The sequence below is a fragment of the Lagenorhynchus albirostris genome, chromosome 8 (genome assembly GCF_949774975.1).
Source record: "Lagenorhynchus albirostris chromosome 8, mLagAlb1.1, whole genome shotgun sequence".
In the NCBI taxonomy this organism is placed as follows: Eukaryota; Metazoa; Chordata; class Mammalia; order Artiodactyla; family Delphinidae; genus Lagenorhynchus; species Lagenorhynchus albirostris.
The window spans coordinates 46,083,397-46,109,657 of record NC_083102.1 but is presented as its reverse complement, the minus strand read 5'-3'; the positions used below and the strand labels follow the sequence as shown (position 1 = coordinate 46,109,657).

Here is a 26,261-nt window from a genome sequence, read left to right as displayed (position 1 = left end):
TTGCCTCCTCATGCATCTCCTCCTTGCTAAAAGAGAAGATGGCTGGCAGCACAGCAGTGAAATGGGAAAAAAAAAAAGCTGTTAAAAAAAAAATCCTAAAATGAGTCACCTTTCAAGAATTTACCATCCTCTGGTGCCTGAGTGCTTGCTCGTGATGTTAAATCAGTTCTTCCAATGAAACTTGCTCTAAGAACCTGGTATTTGTTATATGTACTGTTCTTGGATGATGTTTATACCAGACACTCATCTCTTTTAAGAGCCACTTATAGGTACAAAACAGCACAGAAGTTATCAAACAGATATTGGCAGCCAGATACATCAACTTTAGAGAAGCCTGTAGAAAATCAGATCAAAATCACAGAGAGTTTTAATCAGGTCTTTGCACCTGAAGATAATTACAACTCCCCAAACTTCCCACATAACCTCCCCAGAACCTTGCTGCACCCTAAAATCTAGCCTGCTACAAGTATCTCTTCCTATCCCTTAGGGCCGGCTGCAGCGATACCCAGGAGGGCCTTCCCTCCCGTAGATTCCTCCATCAATGCTTCAGTCAGGGGGCAGCTGATGTTAGTTCTGGTCTGTGTTGCTTCCGCCTGGCCTGATTTTTCATGCTGCCATTTTGAATTAACATAGGTTTCCTCTGCAACTGATGCATCTTCTAGTCAGGCTTGGAGCACAGTAGGCACACACGCACACACGCACACACGCACACACACACATCGGGAAGCTGGACTACAAGCGCAATCCAAGACACCTGCAAGCCAGAATTAAACAGCAAATCCAGAAAGACCGTATTATTTAACAGAACACTACCAAGACAGTTTGGAGCCACAGCAAATGACTGCTTCTGCATTTGAGTTGAATGGACATTTTTAACCCCTAAATCTTAGTTCTCGTCAATTCTCTAAAGTTCAAGTGTCCCTCCTGCTTTGCAGATCACACTCGTCTCAGACCTCACAAGTGATGTAGCCCAATAATCCGCGCCCAGACAGACAAGCGAACCGAGGGCGCAAAGGCAAACTGAAGTGGATAATCATCTCAGAAATACGAGTGCCTTTTACCAATAAGTGCCCCGGCGCCACCGCCTTAACTTGCCCCGACACCCCCCCATCCCCAGATCCGCCCCGGGTGTGGCTTGAGGAGGAGGGCGGTGTTATGTCAAGTCCTTCGGCCCTCGCAGACAACAGCAAGAGCCGACGCGTTTGCCCTTAGGGGGAGGGTAGTCCTCCGGACACGACTCGGCAACCGCAACCGCAGAACCGGCGGACGCGGGGGCAGAGCCGGGCCAAGGGCAGCAGGCCCGCCAGGCAGCCATGTTCCCGCGAGCCCGCCCGCGCGGCAGGTGCGACCGGTTAGGTGCCTGGCCCGCTCCGCCACCAGCTGTGTGCCCGTACGAGCCGGGAACCCCCGGAGCGGTCTGGGGGGGAGGGCGGGGGCCGTACTGAGCACACACCCCAGCGGGCCAGCAACTGAGATACCAAGCAATGGAAACACAGGAGAAGCGGCCTGGGGGAGTGAGGAGAGTTCAAAAGAGGTGGTGGGAAGGATGGGGTTGGGGGATGGAGAGCGGGGACAGGTTCCAACCAGGCTGCGGCGCCCGCGCCCTGGGGTGGGGCAGCCCTCTCCTGCGCCCCCGCAGCCTGTAGCCGGAGTCCCCCACCTCAACCCCGGGCTGAGGCCCCCTCTCTCCTGATCCCCTAGAGACCCCAGACAGCCCAAGCCAGCATCCGCGGGATTCCCACCCGCGGGTTTGGAGGGACAGCTGGAGGCGACGAGGCACAGGTGACGGCGATGGCGGATCCGGGTGAAACCCGCCGGGGGAAGCAGCCGCAGATTCCCTGCACTCCCAGGGGTGCCCGTCACAGCTCACCTGAGGGGCTGCGGGCTCCGGGCTCGGCTCTGCGGTGCTGATGCTGAGGCCGGCGAGGGTGCGGGTGGTGCCGCGCCTGAGATCACTGTGGCGACATCGAGGGCTGCAGTTGCAGTGGCGGAGGCGGCCGTCGGGCGCTTCCCCCTCCCCAGACTCCCCGCGCTCTGGCCCGCCGCCCCCAGCTAACAGCTGGCCGGGCTCACGTGACCGCGGGGCCCGCCCGCCCCCGCCTCCGCCTCCGCCTCCGCCTCCGCCTCCGCCTCCGCCTCCGCCTCCGTCCCCGCTGCACGCCGGACCCGGGCCGCGCCGCGCCGCGCCCGCGCTCTGCCTGGCCCGGCGGGGCGCCTGGGAGCAGAAAAGGCGGCTGAGAAGACGAATCTCCTCGAGGAACGTGGCTCGCTCTTTGCGCGATTTTTATTTCTTGGTCACAGCGGGGTTGCGGCTTTATGGAGAACTCGGGCTTTAAGGAGCCAGGCCCCGCTTTCTCCGGCGCCTCTCCCGGACTCCGTCGTCTGGGTTGCTACGTGCGGGCCTCTGTGCCTAAGCAAGCTTTCCCCGCGGAGAAACGTGTCCGGTAGTTTGTTGACTCACAAGTCCAAGCCAACTCCTTGCCTGGGCTTAAAGGTACGGTTCTGCGCCATGTTAACAAGCCAGACCCTATGCCCGATACTTTTTTTTTTTTTTCTGGTACGCGGGCCTCTCACTGTTGTGGCCTCTCCCGCTGCGGAGCACAGGCTCCGGACGCGCAGGCTCAGCGGCCATGGCTCACGGGCCCAGCCGCTCCGCGGCATGTGGGATCTTCCCGGAGCAGGGCACGAACCCGTGTCCCCTGCATCAGCAGGCGGACTCTCAACCACTGCGCCACCAGGGAAACCCCTATGCCCGATACTTAGACGCTAAAGCTCAAAGAGGTTAAGCAACTCGCCCAAGATCACGCAGCAAGTAGCAAAGCCAAGATTCCAAACCTGGGTTAATAAATCCAGAGACAGGTGACAGGTGTGTTGATGCTGGCGTCAAGGTCATTGGTCAGGACATGACCATCCGTCTGTTACCGGAACACAGACTTTACCTTTTATAAACTAATAAGAAAAGACCATCTCAAAGGATATGAAGAGATAGTATAAAGGAAAAAAAAAATGCAGTACCACTTAGGCACGTGAAAAAATATTCAAGCTCACTTAACTGCAAATCGAATACATATACAAAGTAGCATTTCCACCTGTCAGATTAGCAAAAATCAAAGTTTTATAAAGTCCGTAGAGGACAACTCGGCAATATCTCCCCAAATAACAAATACATATATAGTCTTTGACCTAAAGATTCCATTTCTGGAATTTATCCTACAGATATACCAACACGGGTGTGAAATGATATGCGTACAAGGTTATCCATTGCTACATTATTTGTGCTTGCAAAGATTAGAAGCGTATGCTCATCAATAGAGAACTGTTCAAATAAATTACAGCACATCAGCACAATGGTATGCTATCCAGCTGTTGAAAAAATGAGGAAGATCTATTTCTATGTACTGATATGAAAGATTTCCAACCTATGCTAAGGGTGGGGGAAGCCATGTGAGAAACACTGTGTAAATGTGTTATCATTTGTGGGGGAAAAAATATGCCTGTACTCATTTGCAAATGCGTGGACTATCTTTGGAAGGATACCTAAGAAACTGTAATAGTAGATGCCACCAGGGAGGAGAAGTGGGTGACTGAATGCAGGGCAAGGAAGGAGACTTTTTTTACATCTTTGAATGTTATGTCTGTGCTTGTGGTTTGCCAGGAGTGAATGGATAGTGGGAGAGGGCTGGGGGAATCAGTGCAGTTACTGCAGGATAGAGCAGTAGTGGTCTTAGGCTCTTGGAGCACAAAGGGACCTGACTGTGCATTTAAGGCCAACCAAGGAAACTGTCCTTTTACTTTTAGCCTTTATCTTTATATTCGATTGTCTTTGTTTGGATAGAATATAATTGGATCTTGCTTTTCATTCAGTCAGACACTCTTTGCCTTTTAATTGGAGTTCTTAGATCAGTGGCTCTTAAACGGGAGCAGTTTTGCCCCCAGGGGACATTTGGCAATGTCTGGAGACATTTTTATTGTCACAGTGGCAGAGGTGAGGGAGGCCTCTACTGGCATCTAGCACATAGAGGCCAGGGATGCTGTTATACATCCTACAGTGCAAAGTACAAGTCCCCACAACTAAGAATTATCTGTTCCTAAATATCAGTAGCATTGGGGTTGAGAAACTCTGGTGTAGACCTTTTATATTTAATGTAATTATCAATATGATGGGTTTTAAATGTAACATCTTGCTACTTCTATTTGTTCTGTTCTTGTTTTGTTTTTGTGTGTTTTTTTGCTCTTGCCTTTTGTTGAAGAATTGAGTATTTTTCATATTCCATCTTATACCCATTATTGGTTTATTAGCCATACTTCTTGTTTTATTTATTGATTACCCTAGGATTTACAATATGCATCTTAAACTTATCACTGTCTACCTTCAAATAATATAATTTCAGATATAATGCAAAACACTTTCAGCAGGATACTTCTATCCCCCACCCCATCTTTATTGATATTGCTGTCATTTGTTGTAGGTGCAGGTTAGATGATAATGAGCTCTTTCAAGTTTTGTCTGAAAAAGTCATTACTTCACTTTCATTTTTGAAACATTTTTATTGGATACATAATTTTTGGTTGAGAGCTTCATTTCTTTCAGCACTTTAAAAGTACCATTCTATTGTCATAAGACATTGTCACAAGACTTGCAAAGTTTCTGAAGAAGAGTCTGTGTTTGATTATTTCTTCCCCTGTACGTAATGTGTCCTTTTTTCTCCTATGGCTGCTTTTAAGTGTTTTCTCCATAACACAGATTTTGAGCAATATGATTATAATGCACTTTGTTCTGTTTTGGGTTTTTTTTCCTATTTCTATCCCATTGGGGCTAACTAAGCTTCTTGGATCTGTACGTTTATAGTTTTCATCAAATTAGGAAAAATTTTGGCCATTACATCTTTAAATTACCCATTGTACCCCATCCCTCCCAAGTTCAGAGACTCCAGTTATACATATATTACACCACTTGATATTGTCCCACAGATCACTGAGAATCTATTCTTTCCCTCCCCACCCACCACTCTTTTTTCTCTCTTCATTTTGAATTTCTCTTGATATTTCTTAAAATCTTCTTATCTTTTCTTCTACAGTCTCTAATCTAATCTACTAATGGTTAATACTGTCAATTAAAGTTTTTTTCCTCTCTTTTTTTTTGCCCCCCCCAATCTCCTCTCCCAGCATTTTTAATGTGGCAGCATTGTGTCTGTTTTTATTTTTTTCAAAGGGGGTTTTGCAGTTCTCCTGGCCCGAGGACTCTCTCAGTGCCTCTCCATCCTTACAGTGGATGCCTCAGGTCCACAGACCTCACCTGGCCCGGTCGAGATCTGGACCTGACCATCTCCCACAGCTTCAGGAAAGTCCAGATGGAGTGAAGCAAAGCTGCATGGTAAAAGGAATTAACTGCCACTGCCTGTTGATGAAAGTTTTATATCAGATATTTTATTCTTTATCTCTTTAAGTTCTATTTGGTTCTTTTATACCATCCATTTCTCATATAAATTTTCCTTTAAATCTCAGATCATATTTATATTTTAATAGCTGTTTTAAAGTCTTTGTATGCTACTTCTATCATTTCTATTTTTAATCTTTTATTGGTTGTTTTATCTCCTGCTTCTTTGTCTCTCTCATAATTTTTCATTGGATATCAGACTTAGTGAATTTTATGTTGTTGAGTAATGGATTTTTAAAAATATTTCTTTTAAAGAAAGGTTGTAAACTTTGTTCTTAAGAATCGGCTTCACCCATTTGAGACTTGTTTATAAACTGTTTACGACAGCTCTAGGGTAACTTTAACTCTACGACTACTTTAGCTCTTTACTAAGATATGACTCACATATGGGTTCTAATGAATGTTCCATGTAATCAGTAAGGTGATTCTGGCTAGTAGGAACTTGGACAATTCCCAGTTTTGTGTAAGCTCTGGGAATTTTTTTGTGTACAGCTCCCCAGTAGTTGTTCTTTCCTCAGGAGTTATTCTTTGCCCAACATTATGGTGATTCACCATATGCATGCAGCAATTGGTATTCACCCAATGACTCAAGGAAACCTTTATGCAAATTTCTGAAGGTTTTTTCTGCTTAGTTTTCTCTTATCCAGAGCTCTGCCCCACAAATTCTAGCTACTTTGACCTCCCTGAACTCTGATCTCTGTTTCCTCAACCCCACAAGAGAACTGGGCTCTGTTTTGCTTCCCTCCTTTTTACCATGTATAGTTCAGGAATTGCCTCCAAGCAGAAAACTGGGATAATTGTAGCTCTTATCTCATTTGCTTCCTTTCTCTTGAGAATCACAGTCCTGCTCTGCCAGTTGCTCATTGGTTGTCCAATGTCTGACAAAATTTGTTTCATATATTTTGCCCAGTTTTCTAGTTGTTCCCAATAGGAGAGCAAGTCCTATAGCAATTCTTCCTTCATGGGCAGATGTGGAAGTCCTATAGCAAGGACTCTCTCCTCTCCCAATAGGAGAGCAAGTCCTATAGCAATTCTTCCTTCATGGGCAAATGTGGATTAGGAACACTAATCTTAATGCCCATAAGGAACCAAATGTCCTGGTACAACTAGAGTCATTATTTTAAGAACTGAAAATGCGTAGTTTACTTATAGAACTTCTTCAACATACTGATATAACAAGAAACATTTATTGGACACCTGTATCAGGAATTGCACTATTGCTACAAAGGTGAAAAAGGCATATCAGTCCTACCTCTCAAGAAGTCAGCGGCAAGCAGGGAAATTAATTAAGTATAGAAGTAATATATGCATATATTGTATGTTGCTGTCAGGGTAACATAAGAGTTATGCATAGATAAATACATTAATCTAGCATGTTGGGAAATATAAACAAGTTTAAAAGATGATCATAAACGAGGGTTACCCAAACCTAGACCACTTAAAAAAATACATTGATGATGATTTTGCCTTTTCTTCTAACCAGTGTTATTTATTGTCTAAAGAACCCAATGCAGTGATTTTGAGGAGCCGAAGTACGTGTGTAATTGAGAAATGCCTTTAACACATTGCATATAGAGATATTTTCCACTTAGTACTTCTTTTAGTGTGTAATTATAGCAGGAGGAAAAGGATCTGTCATTGGGCAACTCTCATGGGGATGAATGACAGACAATATTATGTGAATGAGACACTTATGTATGGGCAAGAAAGCCTCTGTAATTGCCTTGTATGTAATCTTATGAGAACCAAAGAAGGGAGCTGACAGGAAACCATGGGAAAATGAGAAGGAAAAGCACTAGTCAAGATTAGTCAGCCATCTGCCTTAATCCTATGACAACCATGTTTAAGAGGTTAGTTTTCTGAATTTGGTTACCATGGTAACAAACCTTTAAAATGCCCTTAAAACAATTTACAGAATTATTGTGCATGTTGAGTATAGGCAACACTGAGAGACTGTAAGTATTCAGATCTATTTAAAAATTATTTTTAAAATTTAAATGATCAAGTCCTTTAGGTATGTACTTTAGACAACCATAAACTGTATTTTAGCAAAAAGGTGTAAAATCCTACTCATATAATTAGGTGATGGGTTTATCAGTTCAGTTATTCAAATGTGTCGTTTCAATGAGTGGCTCCTATTTAATTTTAAATAACAGTTCATGAATATTCTGGACCTGGTTTCAGAAACAAATTATCATATATGCTTTACATTCATTGCTGCACCTCTAGGAATCATTCATGCGTTTAGCCAACTGTACAGATAATTTAAAGGACAATTGCTAAAACTTCATCTTGTGATCATCAAAGGGCAGACTAGAAGATTCTCTGATCAGACTTAGCAGTTTCAACCCAATCCTTTCTTGCTGATATGTTTTCCTAGTTTACATGTGTAGAAAAGGTTCACCTTATGCTATGTACGGTTTTAAAATAGGGCTTGCTTTTAATATTCTAGTGACACCTGAGGCCACCTTTTAATAGATGAAAGCTTATTTTGAATTGTAAATGTTGAGCTTTTTATGTTGACAATTTTAACACCACTGCTCACTTGAGATAATATATGACTTTATCAGAAGTTACTATTAGTCGTTTTCCAATTCTTCAGAAAAAACAAGGTCTGGTCTAAATTGCTGTAGGAATTTTAGGTTCAGTTAAAGGAAGACTTCCTTCATGCTATAAGTGATTATAAAATGATTTCACCTATTGAGAGAATGTGTGAAGTTTCTGACTCTAGAGAAAGAGTATTTTGTTTTGGGTGCTCTTCTGTGTTCTATAAAAGACCAAAAAACTGGCATTATTTTGTTTCTTGTTGGATTAATTTCAGAGAATTGAGAATAATCTAGACATAGAGAGATATTTTAGTTTTTAAATTCTTGATTATTCTTTACCCTCCTTTCCACCGACTTTCTACCTTAATCATAAACCAAGTCCTAGGTTTTTACTATTCTTAATAAATCTCTTATACCATTGGTTCTAGCTCTTACATTTGCAAAGGATTTGACTTTTTTGCATATGTAGAGTGATTTATTCCTTAGAGCTGGAATCTGCGTTTGGTTCTACTTGAATTTCAAAAAGCACTTCTCATATATATTTTTAATTTATTTTTGGCTGCACTGGGTCTTCGTTGCTGCACGCAGGCTTTCTCTAGTTGTGGCGAGCGGGGGCTACTCCTCAATGTGGTGCGCGGGCTTCTCATTGCGGTGGCTTCCCTTGTTGCGGAGCACAGGCTCTAGGCGCGTGGGCTTCAGTAGTTGCAGCGCCTGGACTCAGTAGTTGCGGCACACAGGCCCTAGGGGTCGTGGGCTTCAGTAGTTGTGGCTCTCGAGCTCTAGAGCGCAGGCTCAGTAGTTGTGGCACAAGGGCCTAGTTGTTCCGCGGCATGTGGGATCCTCCTGGACCAGGGATTGAAACCATGTCCCCTGCATTAGCAGGCGGATTCTTAACCACTGCGCCACCAGGGAAGTCCCACACTTTTCATATTTTTTGAAACAAAAATTAAAAGCAGAGATTATTTTACCATGATATGAATTTATCAGATCATTGATTTTTCTCTACCCTGAATATAAAGAAATGATTGAGCTTTAAAAATTATTAGAACATTTCCAGAATAGCCAAATACATAGAGAATGTAGACTGGTAGCTTAGGGGATGCAGGGAAAGTGGGCAGTAACTGCCAATGGGTATGGGGGTTTCTTTTGGGGATGATGAAAATGTTCTAAAATTGTGGTAATGTATGCATAACTCTGTGAATGTCCTAAGATTTATTGAACTGTAAAAAAAAATCAGTGTACTACAAATTAATTCTTATAAAAAATGAAATAAAATACCCCACGTCAAAAAAAATTTTTTTGAAAACCAAACAACATTGCCCAGTTCAGGGGAGATAGGTGAATGATAAAGAGTTAATAGTTTTAAAGAATTATTGCCATAGTAGTAAAATGTTTGAAAAAAATTCCAGGGCGTAGAGTTGATTTACTGTTCAGTCTTAATGTGAGAATCAATTAACTTTAGTAGGCTGTTTTTAATTTTCTTTAAAGACTATGATTCGAAACAGAAAACCTGGGCTTCCCTGGTGGCGCAGTGGTTGAGGGTCCGCCTGCCGATGCAGGGGACACGGGTTCGTGCCCCGGTCTGGGAAGATCCCACATGCCCCAGAGCGGCTGGGCCCGTGAGCCAGGGCCACTGAGCCTGCACATCCGGAGCCTGCGCTCCACAGCGGGAGAGACCACAACAGTGAGAGGCCCGCGTACCGCAAAAAAAAAAAACAAAAACAAAAACAGAAAACCTGGAATACTACTGTACGTGGCATGACATTTTGTAAAAGATTATATATTATAAAATGTAGCCAAAATAGTGCAAGGAAAAACTTGGAGAGAACAATTCTGCTGGGAGGAAATCTGGCCATTCAAATGAGAATTTCATTGCAAGATCCTCTTTAAGTTCTTCCCTATTTTCCCACAAGTAAAATGCTGTCCCTTATTTTAGGGCAAATCTCCCGTACTTGTACTACTCCTCTTCTTGGTTATTCTACACAATTATAATTACCCATTTTATTAAATTTAGCTATTAACTTAAGAACCAACTTTTAAAAATCTAGGATGTCTCAAAGAGAACATATACTGCACGAAACAGCTGCACAACAATTCCAGGAGACGTGATCACAAGGGCAAAGAACCAACAATACATGGTTGAATGTTATAATGTCCTACTCTCCTACCCAGAGGTAAAAATTAAACTCAGAGTTATATTAACACAAAATGCACTCCGACAGAGTAAGTCCAACAAATGAATGAGAAAATGCTATAAGAAATTGGAACTAAGCCCCAAAGGATCTCCCTACCCTTCCTTCATTCTTTATAATAATGAAAACTATCCCTCAATACCTCAATTTACATTGTGCATGGAATTGTTTTTACTGTAACTGTTTACCGAAGAGGAAATTATCTTTATCCTACTGCTGCCTGGAATTCTAAATTAATAAAAGGACTTGTAAATTCCCAGAAATCCCCAAGTGGAATATAATTTACCTGTTATTAGGGACCAAGGGAACAGCATTCACTTTACTCTGGATTTTTAAAATAAGACCTCAGCTAACATCTCATGTCATTTGCTTTTAGATCATAAAATAAAATGGACGGTAGTCTAGCTCACAGGCACTTAGATTGGCTTTGTAAATTATTGGCTGACTCATACTCACTAAAGGCATCCATTTTATGCCAGAGGCTTTATTAGCAGTCCAGGGACACAAAGAACTGGTAAACAAAGGAATCCACAGACACCATGCTGCGTGTTGCAGATCTCTGGGAATCTTCCAACAGTTTTTATCCTTTCCCTAAAAATAATCTGTGCATATCAAAAGGAGCCACTTAACCCCTTGGCAACCCTCAAGCTAAAGGGGTAAAAAAAAAAAGATTATTGTTGGTTTTATGTGGAGAACTACTAGGAAATTTTACCTAAATTATAAGTGAAACACAGAAAATTGAGCAAAGTAGAGGATGACAGACCCCAAATTGACAAAAAGGAAGTTTGACTTCTTCCACAGTAAAGAAGTTTCCAGAGAGAGGAAATCATGTACTAGAGAGAGCATTTCAATGGCTATGTTTGGTACAAAACTATATACACACACACACACACACACACACACACACACACACACACACTATATACATACACATACTTTATACATACAGTTTATAGTTTATATACAGTATATAGTTTGCCCTATATATATATATATATATACACATATATACATCTCTATATTTTTAAGAGAATAGTTTCATTTTTTCTAAATCTCAACTGTATATTCTTCTAAAGGGGTGGGTTGTAGATAATTCTGAAAAAATAATATAGAAGAATAATTGGGGGAAAGTCTGGAGCTCTTTTCTCGTTTCTCATAGAGAAGATGTTCACAAAATAGATTTACTGACCATCTAAATTTCTGCTGTAAGAATTCATAGTCATAAAAAATTTCTAACCCTGGGGAAAATGGTTTCTACACACAACTTATCCTTTAACTGTATATTCATTTTTAGGCACAATTAGTTGTCCCAATGCCCAATGTTTTCCAGAATGCAGAAAAGAATATTCGTAGAAGAGAAAAACATAGGAGACTGTATATTCAAGGGCAGAGAATTAGTGAAGTTAATTGTCTCTCAAATTAAGGTTTTTAGACCACCTGCATCGGTATCATCTATCAAGTGGGTTAAAATGCAGATTCATGAGCCCAATCCACAAATTAATCAGAATTTCTGGGGAAAGGGTTAGGAATCTGCAGTTTTAACACATATCCCACATGATTGTAGTGTACACAAAATTTGAATCACTACTACATTTCTGTAGCCTTTAGGAACCAAAGCATGCCTCTCACTGTATTTGAAGAAGACTGAGCTATGAATCCAATGTTTGTTAAGGTCTCTTTCTCCTATTAGTCTGGAGCAAGGAGAGGGAGGTTGCAGAGGCAAAGCTGAAAGCAGAGGCAAAATAATATTTTAAAGAGAGAAAAGAATTTACCTTCACATAAAGACTCCAAACCCATATGAAAGAATGTATGGGTTTCATTGTACTAAAAGGGAATATGCAAATCCTACTAAAAAGAATGCTATAGATATTAAGAAATAGAAGTACTATAATTTTAATGTTTTCAAATGGGCATATTAATTTATATTCATGATGGACATTTTAGATTTCAATTCAAACTAAAGTGGGTAAGAAACAAAACCAAAACAAAACAAAACTCTTACGGCCAAGTGTTTTGCATCTCTGGAAAATAAGTCCCTTGTTATTTTTTCCCAGAGTTATTATTATAATGACAATTTGCTTTTGTTTTTTAATTGAAGTATAGATTTAGAATATTGTGTTAGTTTCAGGTGTACAGCTAAGTGATTTAGTTATACATATATATATTTTCTGATTCTTTATTTTTCATTATAGGGTTATTACAAGATAGTGAATATAGTTCCCTGTGCTATATAGTAAATCCTTGTTTATCTGTTTTGTATGTAGTGGTGTGTATCTGTTAATCCCATACTCCTAATTTATCCCTCCCTGCCTTCCCCTTTGGTAACCACAAGTTTGTTTTCTATGTCTGTGAGGCTGTTTCTGTTTTGTATGTAGATTCATTCTTATTATTTTTAGATTCCACATATAAATGATATCATATAATATTTGTCTTTCTCTGTCTCAGTATGATAATCTCTAGGTTCATTCAGACAATTTGCTTTTTTAACAAGAGGTGAGAACGTGTTATTTTTTCCCATAATATTTCACCAAGTTCCTTCTTCTCTTGTAGTTTCCAAACAACACTGGGAAATCACCCATATCCTCAATTCAGTGGAGAGACAGCATACTGATATCTAAATAGCATTACAAGTGTAAGCAATGTCGTATATCAAATAAGATAAGAGGTACAAATTCATTTCCACAAGGAAAGATTCAAATGGCTAGTCACCCATCTGAATCAGAAATCATTGTTTCCTGTTATTTTTATGGCAACCCAGAAGTTCACTTAATTACATAAGGTATTTTATAGCACTAATTTACTCAGTAGGCATTAATCGTCATAATGTCCACCTGTGACACACAATAAACTCCTAAACCAAAACAATAATAATTACCACCCAAACAAAGCAAAACACCACATACACCTCTCCATTACCAAAAAATTCACCATTAACTATTGCCCTCAATGTTCAAGGTTTGATGCTTATTTCAAAACAATTTAAACCACACCACAGCTTTCCTTACACATATATCTAAACAGAGTGAATAACCAGAGACACATTCAAAATGTCACCATACCCCTGTCCTCTCATTACCTGTCCATTTTCCTCACTTAATTTCAACATAAAACCTAGAGTAACAGTTAAGAAAATCAATAAAGCTGCTGAGGAAATTGAGGCTTGAAGAATTTTTCACAAAACCAATTATTTCCCAAATAAACTTTATTTTGAAAAGAATACCACAACAGAGTTGTGTAAATTTAAATATGACACATCTTAGCAGTATTACTGAGTCAAATTATATACAAGTGAAGTCACAGTTCATGTCTGATTATTCTTACGAATGAAAAGGTGCAGAGATGCAGCTAAACTAAAAAGGCAGGTAATATAAAAACAACCATAACCTATTTATATATTGTCATTTCATACTTGTGTCTAACTATTTAGGGGGGAATTGATCCAAATTCACACAAGATAAAGAAACATGCTACCTGAATAACCAAAATTCTTTTTACTTTACTTGCTCTACCACAGATAGCATCATCAGTAATGTTTATACAAAATAGCACCCCAGGACAAGCTACTTTCTTTCTCCCAATAATACAGACCAAAGCTTTCTGTATTGTGGCTTATAACACCTTCAGGTTGAGGAAAACAGCAGTGACAACTTGAGACTTTTCTAAATATAGGTGATTTCATCAGACAAAGGTGTTATTTATGTTCTTCTCAAGAACTTTATGTTTTAGTGACGAAAATGTCAATATATAATTGGTGAAAGTAGTCTATATATGATGTAGTAATTGTTCATAAGTATTAAAAAAAAAAAAAACCTACAGGTAAACAGGAATGAAAGGACTAAGACACACACCTGGACCCTCTCACCCCTAGGTTTTTTGAGGCAATTCAGTGTTCACCCCAAGATTATTCAATGAAACCAGAGCCATTTCTGGATCATGGGAATTCAAAAGCACCATAAACAGCCAGTTAACTATCTTCAAAGGATAAGGACCCAGAGACAAAAAACAGAGTTGACTGCTAGGAGAGCAAACTGAAGAGGGAATTAGGCCCAATGAATTCAAAGAAAATTTTTACTTTTTCAAAAGTAGAGGGCAGTAGAAACATACTTAACTTGGGGACAGAAATCTGGTTCTATAAGTTAGTTGTTGACCTTGGGCACAACAGTCAGTCTCTCTTAATGACAATTCCCTCATCTATAAAATAGGTACATTAAGATCTATCCTCTTTTTTCCATAGGCTTCAGACTAATGAGAATCAGACAATGATGCACTTGAGATCACTTTGTAAACTTATAAAGGATTCTACTTAGCAGATGGAGATTTGGGCACTTTTTTAAAGTATTAAGGAAAAATTTCAATTTAAGATAAAATTATAAAATCATCAACTTTTTGATCCAGGATAGACCTGTATTCAGTAGTAGCTGCTGTGGGTCTGCCTCATTTTTTTGATGAGTCAGAAATAGGAAAATTTTTATTGTATTACTCATCTCTCTTATAAGACAATGTTACTATAGTATAATACATTAGTTATAGACTTTGTTAATTAAAGAACGAGGAAGGGTGATCTTCCAGCCTTAAAAATTAAACACTGACTCAACACAACTCTTTACCTCCTCTACAATACTTTGACACATTTTATTATGAAGAAATAAACACATAAATAATTTGTTCTATTAATCACAATAGGTCATTCATCACTAGGAACTTAACCTTATGTAGCTTAAATCCCAGGCAGAATATTTCAATGTAAACATATTTATAAATTATGAACTTTACTCATTTCAGCTTTGCACATCTCCTCAGTAAAGCAGTAACTCTTAAACGTAGAGCTCAACAACCATTTTCCCCTTTTCCTCAAGCAGAGACTCAAAGGCACTTACAGACACACTTGTTTCATTACAACATGAAAATAATAAGCCTTGGGCTATTGCAAAAGGCTTTTCAAATATCAGCATCTAACTTGGAGAAAACAGAGGGAAGAAGAAACAGAGGGTGCTGATTTGTGCTATAACCTGATCTTATGTTGGGCGTGCACCCAGTAGCAATATTTTAAAATTACAAGTAAGCAGGTAAAACATAAGGCTTCATATGTAAAAGTGGAAAATGGTCCAGAAGTCTTCTATTCAAAGACAAATCAATTTTTTCTTCCTAATAACCTACCAGAAAGAAATGGGTACTTAGAAGCCCTAAGGGGTTCTTCTAATAATATTCAGAAAAATATATAAAAATAAAAACCAAAGCATGAACAGAACATAGTTAACAAATAAGACTTTCTTTCAAGATGGTTACCCTCTCTTTTAAGGATGGATGCTATATAAAATGGGCAGACGTGTGTCTATAATTCATCATGTTTATATGTAAATTCTCTGGCAGATATAAATCCATCTTTGTCTTCATCTTCTTTATCAAAAATATCCTCCACCAAAACATCATGATGACTTTCATTCACCACTGCACCATGCTTTTCAAACTCCTTCTTTAAATACACTTTAACCTACAAAATAATGGGTCACATTAATAATTCTAATTCATAGGACACCCACATCGAGCCAATCAGTATCATAGACTGGACGGGTAGTGCATTTAGTTATATATAACAACTACTAAACAACTACCTTATGATATATTTCTAATGATAGTAAAAGAATTAAAAGGAATTTTTCCCCTTAAAAGCTGTTGCTATAGTGCTACAGTAGAGACACAAAATATTGCTCAGAGGCAACGATATGGCTTATATCATGGGAAAAACACACAGTGAAAGCATATTACGTGTTCTTAATCCAAGTCTAAATAAAGCCAAGCATTTGAAAGACTGCCATCTTTCAATTCACCAAATTATCCAGATCTTGTTTTCTAAGAAGGGTCAGAATTCCAGATATTTCTCTTAAAATCAGATTAAATGATGGCCTTTTTAAATTTTAAGTAGGCGTCTGGGAATAGTACCTGCTGTGGACTGGCTGTAATCACGCCACATGACCTTCCGATCTCAGAAATTAAAGCAAAATCCAGACTGATGAGTATTTAAGACTAAAAGTTTCCATTTTTATACAGATATTTAAATATATAAACAAAATATTGCCCTCAGTTACCTACTAGATTCACCATAATGCAATTCAACCTATATTTTCATTTTGAATCATATCCCTATTATTCCTCTGTTAGATCAGCACTTTCAAATCTTCTCTCCTCCCCCTACCACCAACATGCAAACATATAGTGTATATTTATTTTTAAGATTAAGGGGATTTAATGCCGTTGTTAAAAAGCGGGGGCGGGGGGCGCTTCCCTGGTGGCGCAGTGGTTGAGAGTCCGGCTGCCGATGCAGGGGACACGGGTTCGTGCCCCGGTCTGGGAAGATCCCACATGCTGCAGAGCGGCTGGGCCCGTGAGCCATGGCCACTGAGCCTGTGCGTCCGGAGCCTGTGCTCTGCAGCGGGAGAGGCCACAATAGTGAGAGGCCCACATACCGCAAAAAAAAAAAAACACAAAAAACGGGGGGGGCAGTAATAATGAAACTCTATGGACTAATGTAGAGCATGTCTCCAGGGTATATTGTGTGAATAAAGTGAGATGTCAAATAGTATGTATAGTATGCTACTTCTTGTGTAAGCAAGGGGGAAATAAGAATATATATTCATGCTTGCTAGTATTTGCATAAAGAAACACTGGAAGAGTTTGTTAGAAACTAGTAAAACTGGATATGAAGGGGGAGGTCACATGGTAGAAGAGGATGTGGGTGGGAGAATGACTTCTTAATAAATCTTTTTATATTGAATTGATTTTTTTTTTTTTTTTTTTGGGTACGCGGGCTCTCACTGTTGTGGCCTCTCCCGTTGCGGAGCACAGGCTCCGGACGCGCAGACTCAGCGGCCATGGCTCACGGGCCCAACCGCTGTTCGGCATGTGGGATCTTCCCGGACTGGGGCACGAACCTGTGTCCCCTGCATCGGCAGGCGGACTCTCAACCACTGCGCCACCAGGGAAGCCCTGAATTGATTTTTTTGAACCATGTGAATGTTTTTTATTCAAGATTTTTTTAATGAAAGGGAATTCAAATTTATCTTGGATAGAAAAAAGTCCATGACTGATAACACTCTGAGGTGTTATGAATTTAGTAGCTGTGGATCATGACCCTGCGGTGTATAACAACATGTCTTAACACTTAATCATTGGGACTTCCCTGGTGGCGCACTGGATAAGAATTCGCCTGCCAGTGCAGGGGACACGGGTTTGATCCCCAGTCTGGCAAGATCCCACATGCTGCAGAGCAACTAAGCTCGTGCACCACAACTACTGAGCCTGCGCTCTAGAGCTCACGAGCCACAACTACGGAAGCCCACATGCCTAGAGCCCGTGCTCCACAACAAGAGAAGCCACTGCAATGAGAAGCCCATGCACTGCAACGAAGAGTAGCCCGCCCCCCTTGCTGCAACTAGAGAAAGCCCGCGCGCAGCAACAAAGACCCAACACAGCCAAAAATAAATAAATAAATAAATTTATATTTTTTAAAAAAGACAATCATTTCCTAGCCATTAGAATGAAATTGATGAAAGCATAAAAAGGGACTTGATTTCTCATCAGCCAAGCCAGAATGGAGAATACGGGTAGACAAAAAACATAGGGCTAGATATCTACCTCCACTTCTTTCCCCACAGAAGCCAGACTAAGACAGGTATGTGTAGCAACGGCTGCAAACACCTAAATAAATTATGGAGAGAAGTCTTCTTCCTTTCTCCTTACTCAACACCAGGATCCTGTGCGGGCTAGGAAAGGTCTCCTACTGTGGAAAATCCAGACTGGGGTCTCCTAACCTGAGCAAAACTGATCATGTGATCGGCTTGCTGATGCTAACTGCTAGAAAATCACTATGCAACTCATTTAACAGCCAGTCTAAAGTTTTAAACAGAAACTGTCCACGTGAGATATTTTGCAGGACATCTATATTCCTTATATCGTAGCTCCAAAACGGGAATTTTCTTGGCAAAATAGATCTTCAAAAACTCAGGGCGAGAGCAACATACACTGAACCCTAAGCATTAAGGAGAAAAAAAGCAAAAGAATGAAAAGTCTCAATATATTTCTCTCCAAAACAATGATTTCCTATGAAAAAAAAGTCAATTTTCAAAGCATCAGTGTTTAAGAAAACTTATAAATAACACTTTACACAAATAAAAATAAATTTTATTTTAAAATATATTTCTTAAAAAGCGAGCTAAAAGAAAGGAAGGGAGGGAGGGAGGAAGGGAGGAAAAAAGGAAGAGGGGGGAGAGAGAGAAGGAAAGAGAGAAAGGAAGAAAGGAAGAAAGAAAAAGGAAAGATCACCTCATCTTTAGAGAGTTTCCAGTCATCATTAAGATCCATTTCTTGGAATGATTCATGGGACCTTGGTCCATTTCGAATCTCTAGGAGATCGATGTTGAATATCAGTGTACTCTCTGGGGGAATTTTACCTGACATAAAGAGAGAGAGGGGTTAAGTTTTATTAAATAGATTCCAAAGTTTTGATGATAGAAAACTTGTGGTACTGAACAAAATACTGTTTTAACTGAATTAAATAAAGAGCGTTTCTAAGATTGTCCCATATATAGAAATTACTTATAGTTTATTCAAACAAAATAAGTAAGGAACAATCCAAACTATTAGATCAAAAACAATGTGTTTTTGGCTTTGCAATTAAAAATTGTTTTGCACACACACACAGATATGCCTCATGGTCTGAGTATTAAATTTCAAATATAATTAAGAGGTTACATATTATATGTCAAGAATGACTTAATGGGCTTTAGATAATTCAGAGTTAATTATAGTACAAATGATTTACTAACTTTTGGGCCAAAAAGTCCTGGCCTAGAAATACATATAGTACTGCCATTTCCACCACTGGGAGGCAGTATATAACTGAATGAGCTCTGGTTTCACACTGGGATTGAGGCTCACATCTGCCCCTCTTTAAGCCTCAGTTTTCTCATCTGGAAGCAAATTTAACACATGTTAAGGAAGTTCCATGGGAGGGGAGACATTAAAGCAAATTTCTGAGAAGGGAGATAAAAATTTTTTAAAGTGAAAAGAGCTTTGTTAAAGCCCCAGGGACCTTAAAAAAAGCCAAACCAAAACAAACAAAAAACTTCTGGGAAACATGGACAATTTTTGTTCAATGTGTTTCTTTATAACTATATTTAACATACAGGTCCGGGTAAACATTACAAATATTTCTCAGTGCCCCACCCCCTCCTCCCATTAAAGAGCATCTGTAAGCACCAAAAGAACAAAACTTACACTGTGTGCCGAAGCTTACCATTCCAGATCTAGACAGAGAAGGGCATGCACTAGAGGTCATCGATAAAACTGGTATCTTTCCAAAAGGAGGCATGCAAACATGGTACTAAAAAACTACAAAATTAGTGTTTAAATACGTATTAGAATTAGTTTCATGGTATTCTGTTTGAAGGAAATGACTCAGATTCAGATCTCTACTTGTTATAAAATAAAATCAAGTCAAATAGAGTATGGAGAAAGAGAAGTGGACTCATACTATATACATAAATATTAAAGGTGAGACAAAGATACAGGAAAGTGAAAGAAATGTTTAAACATCAGAGAAACATTTTCTAGATACTTGACTTCTCTAAAAGGATCATTATTAAAATAAGAATTGAATTTTGTTAGTAAATCCTATTCTATGCATAAGATTTACATAGCAAGATCCATTTAGAATATGTAATACTTCACATATGACACCTATTTTCTTCGCAGTACACGGGGCTAGGAAATCATAATCCCCACCTTGTAAATGGTTAAGCTTGGACTTCAGGATGCTGTGAAGTCTGTGTTTCTACTACGTCAGAGTGGTTTTCTGTCTAGTTCTGATAACTTTTTAAAAATTTTTTCTTTCTCATTATATAATATGTGCCCATTGTAGGGAATGTGGAAGAGACAGAACCAGAAATAAAAATAACTCCCAGAACCACTGTCCGTTATTAACATTCTTATTTATTTCCTTGTGATTCACTTTGTATGTGTATATATTTTTTCCTAATACTTAGTATCATAATATATATATCTTCATTTTCTACCTTTATAAATATAACATTATATCACACATATTTTAGATGTAATTTTTTAAATCTTTAAAATGCCATTTAAAAATAACTGGGCCATATTTTATCTAGATACACCCTTTTCATTATACACTTAAGATGGTTCCATTCTTTTTGCTATTAGAAATAACAAGTGATGGACATCCCTGTTTATGAACCTTTCTCCCAATACCAGACTATTCCCTTAGGTAAGATTCTAATAAAGGAATTACAGGATACATGCATGTAAACATCTTCAGGCTTCTTGTAGATAGCGCTTTGGAAAACTGCATGGGTTCCCACCTAAACAACAGGTGTTATTGGCTGCCCTAGAACAGCTAGCACAAAGGTCCACTTGCTTCTGCTTTATTAAACTAGTCCACTTGCTTCTGCTTTATTAAACTCATTTCATGTCACTCCATTATTCATTTAAATAAATTATCAAAAACTTTATAAAACAACTTTAAAACAAAGATGAAAATTAACTCCCATAAGAGCTCTGTCGTGGGAGACTTCATTTGTGAGTCACACACAGCCCACATCTAAAACTGCATTTAATGCCTTAATAATCTGTATTTCAAATGTTTGACTCATCAAAACAATTACGTTGAGTAGTCTTTCTTTGTGCATTGTGAAAACAAATTGGTAAGTTTCAACTGGGGAGGATAAAAAAGTCTTAGAGATGGATAGTGGTGACGGTGGCACAACAATGTGAATGTACTTAATGCCACTGAACTGTACACTTAAAAATGGTTAAAATGGTAAACATCATGTTATGGAAATAATACCACCATGAAAAAAAAAACCACCAGGGGCTTCCCTGGCGGTCTAGTAGTTAAGACTCTGTGCTTCCCCTGCAGAGGGCATGGGTTCGATCCCTGGTTGGGGAACTAAGATCCCACATGTCAGGTGGTGTGGCCCCAAACAAACAAACAAAACCCGCCATATTGGTGAGCAATATTAATAATAGAGTTGAGATGACAGAACGATTTTCCTTATTAGCTCAGTTGACCATTTACCTATTATGGCCTTAATTGGCCAACTCAAATGCTAATCAAGACAATTATATTTTCCTAAGATATACAAGTCCTCTATTTACTTCTAGAAAAAAATACATAGTAGTTAGTAACTTCTATCCCTAATCCAGAGAAGAATTCTAATGCTGTAGTAAAAATGTAGACTTGTTATTACCTTTTCCTTCTTTTCCATAGCCCAAGGCAGGAGGAATGATGAGCTTTCTCTTCTCTCCTACACACATTCCCTTCAAGCCCTGGTCCCAACCTTTGAGAGCCTCCAGGATGCCCAGGGTAAACCAAATAGGCTGACCATTGTTATGTTTGTGACTACAGTAGAAAGAAAACACATTAGAACTCCTTAGTAACTTTATCATTACTTTTTTATTGCTGTGGTGTAACATTGCCACCCATGACTGATTAATTTTATTAGTTTGGAAATTAATGAAAATAGCACACATGCACATGTCAAACTCTATAGTAATTCACTTCACTTCCCACCTTTCTTGATGCAAATTTCACATAGCTGAAGTTGCTAGAGCTGGCAGAGGGAATAATAATAAAAACTCTCAGCGTTTACTGTATACAGGTATTATCCTAAATGCTTTGCTTCTTTTAAGTCTAACAATGATAATATGAGATAAGTACCATTATTACCCCATTGTACAGAGGAGTGTGACAGTATCTGACCCAACTCCAAAGTTCAAAGTCTTAATCACAAAATGATGCTGTCCCAGGAAGACCACTAGGATGCAGAAAAGGGATAAAATAATGGAAAATGGATGAGTTTGGGAAGGAGAATGAGAAGCTAAGAATTTACTGCCAATGCTCACGGGTCCATGCCCACATGCACAGTGGAGTCAGGAGCGCAGTGTCTTATATCCTGCCTATAACCTTTCCTGATGTATAGCCTGCTGATGGCTCTGATAGGTGCAAGAGGCTGCTCTTCAACCCTGAATTCCCACTCAGACCCTGGCCTAGTTCTCTCCCCAGGCGTTTATTGTGGGGCTATGCAAGGAAGTCTGGAGAAGTGGCCCCTCAAGGACTGGGGAAGAAGGAAATGGTCAAGATATCCTGGCTTATGAGTTAGAGAGAGGCCAGCCTAAGAAAACCAACCTGCTGAGCTACTGGAGGGGCTTGTGGGCTGAGTAGTGTCTGAGCCCCAGTTAGCTCCCTCTTAGTGCAATAAGGAAAGTGTCCCATTCAAGGATATCTTGTAGTTGAGAAACGGAAGTCACTCTACTAGGCTTCACAGGTACCATGGTTACTAAATCTAGGTAAAGGCCATCACTTCTTTTCCTTAATTTCCCCCAAGATCAAAGTAGCAAAATGGCAACCATAGAAAATAGGGGAAGGCTAGAAAAGAATAAAGAAAGAAGAATCTACCACCCAGCACTGCCTACAGTTTTGGCACGTTTCTTGTCATGGTAAAGGACTTAGGGTATTTACCACATAGGCTACGGGTCTCGAAGTAATGAACATGCTTTATAAACTGATCATTTGATGGTACTTCTTTATAATACTGAGAGTTAGCAGGTCTGGGCCATTTACATGGAGGCTGCATGACAATATTCCCCTCTTCAGGTACTAGAACTTTAGTAGCAAAGTGCTAAATAATGTCAAGCGGTTACCACCAGGGTCCACACAGGCTTTTGGTTCTGAGACCTGAAAGAAAGCAGGCTGGGTCTAAAAAAGATCAGACTAAAAATAAAAAATGTAATTGGAAGTTTCAAATGCAAATCATAATATTGTTTACTGTCCACTGTGGCACCGGCCTTGTTGATAAAAAAAGATTGGGCTGTTGAGAATTCTATGGCATGCCCTCATCTTGGAACTTTTTGCAAAGGCTAACGGAGTTCAGAGAAGAGTGCCACTGACTTCAAAACCTCATAACAGACCAGATCGGAATGCCCAGTAAAGGTAGTTTATCAGAAAACGAGGTCTAGGAAGGGCCACGAAGTTTCACTGCTTTAGTTCACGACATTCCCCCTACCTGGGATGTCCTCCCGTCCTCATTCTCCACCAAGAAACCTCCACCCATCTTTCAAGGCCCATCTCAATTATGATCTCTGGGAAGTCGTTCTCTTTCCCCATCTCTCAGAGCATGATTATGTCCAGAGTCCATTATGCTTTGTGAGCACTTTGAACATTCTGTACTTTACATCATGAGTTGTCTTCCTCCCTGCTGTAGACAGTGTTCTTCTAGAGGAGAAGAACCCACTCTTAGTCATCTTTGCATCCCCAGGGCCTGACTCATTAAGGATTTGATTGATGAATAGATGAATGAATGGATGAGGATGGAGAGAAGCCAGATTTTAAAATCTCCCTAGTGACAAACAAAGGGCCTAACATAAAGAAATGTTCAGTAAATACTTTTGGAATGGAATTGGAGAATCAATGCCTAATTGGAAATCATTACACTTGTAAAAGTTTTCCATGTTGCAATTTCTTTCTTTATAAAACAGAAATAGTGATAGTGTAACCATCTGAAAATCCTTCACTGTAGGTATTGAATTAATCTTCCATAACCACACCCACACCCATCAATGAAGTCTTTGAATTTCTAGAAAGAAACAAATAATGAAACAAATCGTGGTCCTGTGCCTTGACCAAAGTGGCATCTATCAGAAAGTTAGGTCAATGGACTAGCATTAACATAACCTACAACAAGCAAATAAATGATTGTATATTCTGCTCATGAAGTTGCTATGAAAAGTTTAAGTAAATTTCACCTACACCAAAATAAAAATGGAATTGAGTTAGTTTCCCTCAGGAACAAAGTTTGAGAAATGAGAATTCCTTTAAGGCTTTTCTACTTATTACCTAATTATACACCTAGATATTTCTACAGCATTTCAGAAATTCTAGTTCTAATTTTTATAATTAAAAAAATTACTGCTTTATCCTGACCACATGTTTCTGATAAGACCTTCAAAGTCCTTGTTATATAAGATAGGCTTTAAACAATTTCATTTCCCCAAACTAAGAAATTAGATATTTCAGTTTTTTTCAAGAGGGATAAAGCTGGTACACGGCACTGTTCCTGCCCAAGAGCTGGCATATGTGGGTGGGTTCTTTACTATTTTACCTGCAGGATATAATTACTCACGTGGAGTGAAATAAGGAGCCGTCCTTTTCTAAGTAGCCTTCATAGTGGACCAACATCAAATCCCCTCCTTTGGTCTTGCGATGGCAGATAAACGGCTTCTGGAGCACTTCAATCTTCACTTCTGGTTCAGGGATCAGAGCCCCACTCAAAGAAGTGACTAAAAGCGTCAGGACCGCGTTCCACAAGAAAAGCCTCATGTTACCAGGGCGGGAAACAAGTTGCTACAAAAACACAAAAAGGGCCCCCCGACCTCATAGAGTTAAGGATGTAGTTGAAGACTTAAAGACAACAGCCTCTGGCAAGTTCATGACTCCCCCTTCCTAGCGGACGTGGCACATTCACCACCGACAACTTTCCCACGCACTGCGAACTCACCGCTAAAGAGTTAAACCCAAACCCGGCCCTTGACTGGCTCTTACAACACTGCCCCCTGGAAAGCGCGAGCTCCCGTTGGCTTGCGGTGCTGTCCCTCAGGAGCCTCTCAAGCCAATGACTCTACAACAATGTAATTTACCACCCGGCCGAGCAGGGCGGTAGCGCAGAGGCGAACCACCCGGTGAGGTCCTGGAACCCGGAGGATTACAGAATTCCACAACCTCGGACTTTGAGAGAGGGGTGGAACGCGGAGCTAACCGGAAACTTCGACAGATTCACAGCTGTAAAGAACCCGGCCAGGGTGTGAAGTCCAAGGTCTCAGGAAAGACTCGTTTACCCTCACAGTTGGTGAGAGGCCCCCCAATAGTAATTGCTTATTATTTAACTTAGGATATGAACGATAAAGACTTTAACAGTGGTTTAGGTTTCACAAAGTGCTTTCCCGTTCTTCGTGAGCCTCTCTACACTGCCGGTAAGGCAGATTCTTATATCCCATTAAAAGATAAGTATATTTTGGCTAGGAGAGGTTAAGCGTCCTGCTTAAGGTTGTTCAGCCCCAAAAGCAACTGAGCTCCGCCATCAAACCATCTTCTGATTCATTCTACAACGCCGCACAACATTATGGCTGCTAATAATTTTAGAGGACCTTAGTGTAGAGGGTCAATAATAGCCTCTATCAAGGATAAGGACGTGCAGACCTCCGCTTTCAAGAAGTAGTAATCACAGTTACGAGTTACACAGGCTCATCTTTCTTTAAAATTTTTAATTTTACATTTTTCGCATAATTTCAAAAGCAATACGTGATCATTGTCGACTTGGAAGAAACTGGAAAGCACTAGAGTTTCCAGTTAAAATAAAGGAGCCGAATTAAATTTGAATTTCAGGTAAACAACGAATTCATTGTTCTGTGTTTTTATTTGCTAAATCTGGTAACCTTACACTAAAGAAAAAGAAAGAAAGGAAAAAGATCTCCTGTAACGCCACCATCCAGAAATAATCATCTTAACATTTTGGTGCATGGTTTTGTGACATATGCCTAAAACAATTAGGATCCTATTGTATACTGTGTTTCGTAACCTGCTTTTACCACTGAAATCTATAGTTAACATTTTCCCTAGTCAAATATCCTTAGCACAGTCCTTTCTCACACTTTCATATGCATAGGAATCCCCCGAGAGATCTTGTTAAAATGCAAAGTTCGATTCGGGAGGTCCTGGGCTTGTGGCGAGATCCTACAATTCCGAGAAGCTCCTAGGTGATGTCAGTGCTGCCGTGCGCGGACCACACTTCCTGTAGCGAGGTTTTACAGTTTAGACAACATCTGTTTACGCTCGCTGGCCACCCACAGTATTCTATCGTGAAATTCCCATCATCTCCGTACGCCTTATTGTTGGGTACCTCAATAGTCTTTAAGTGCGTAGGATTAATTAGCCTTGGAATAAGAATTGAATTCTGAAGACTAGAATCCAGGGGGCACCCTAAGGGGCCACGGTGGCTCCCAAACATCTGGTGATGG

At 39.9% G+C, this 26,261-nt stretch overlaps 2 protein-coding genes across 4 annotated transcripts in view; both read right to left on the bottom strand.

The window, feature by feature from the left end:
• SCRN1 (secernin 1) overlaps positions 1–2,021 on the bottom strand; it is a 57,195-nt gene extending 55,174 nt beyond the window's left edge. For both annotated transcript variants that reach the window (XM_060156931.1, XM_060156932.1), the window contains exon 1: positions 1,871–2,021. The gene's annotated coding sequence lies outside the window, so the exon portion shown is untranslated. The remainder of the gene's footprint in view (positions 1–1,870) is intronic.
• An 11,350-nt stretch (positions 2,022–13,371) lies between these two features.
• Positions 13,372–24,722, bottom strand: FKBP14 (FKBP prolyl isomerase 14). 2 transcript variants are annotated; one of them, XM_060156044.1, is made up of 4 exons: positions 24,371–24,722; positions 21,440–21,591; positions 18,495–18,622; positions 13,372–15,666 (listed from the first exon to the last, which is right to left on the bottom strand). In XM_060156044.1, the coding sequence occupies exons 1-4, from the start codon at positions 24,565–24,567 to the stop codon at positions 15,508–15,510; spliced, it is 636 nt and encodes a 211-aa protein (XP_060012027.1). In that variant the 5' UTR covers positions 24,568–24,722; the 3' UTR covers positions 13,372–15,507. The 2 variants fall into 2 exon arrangements, with proteins under 2 accessions (XP_060012027.1, XP_060012028.1); XM_060156045.1 differs by lacking the exon at positions 13,372–15,666 and adding an exon at positions 17,697–18,201.
• Between the last annotated feature and the right edge of the window lie 1,539 nt (positions 24,723–26,261).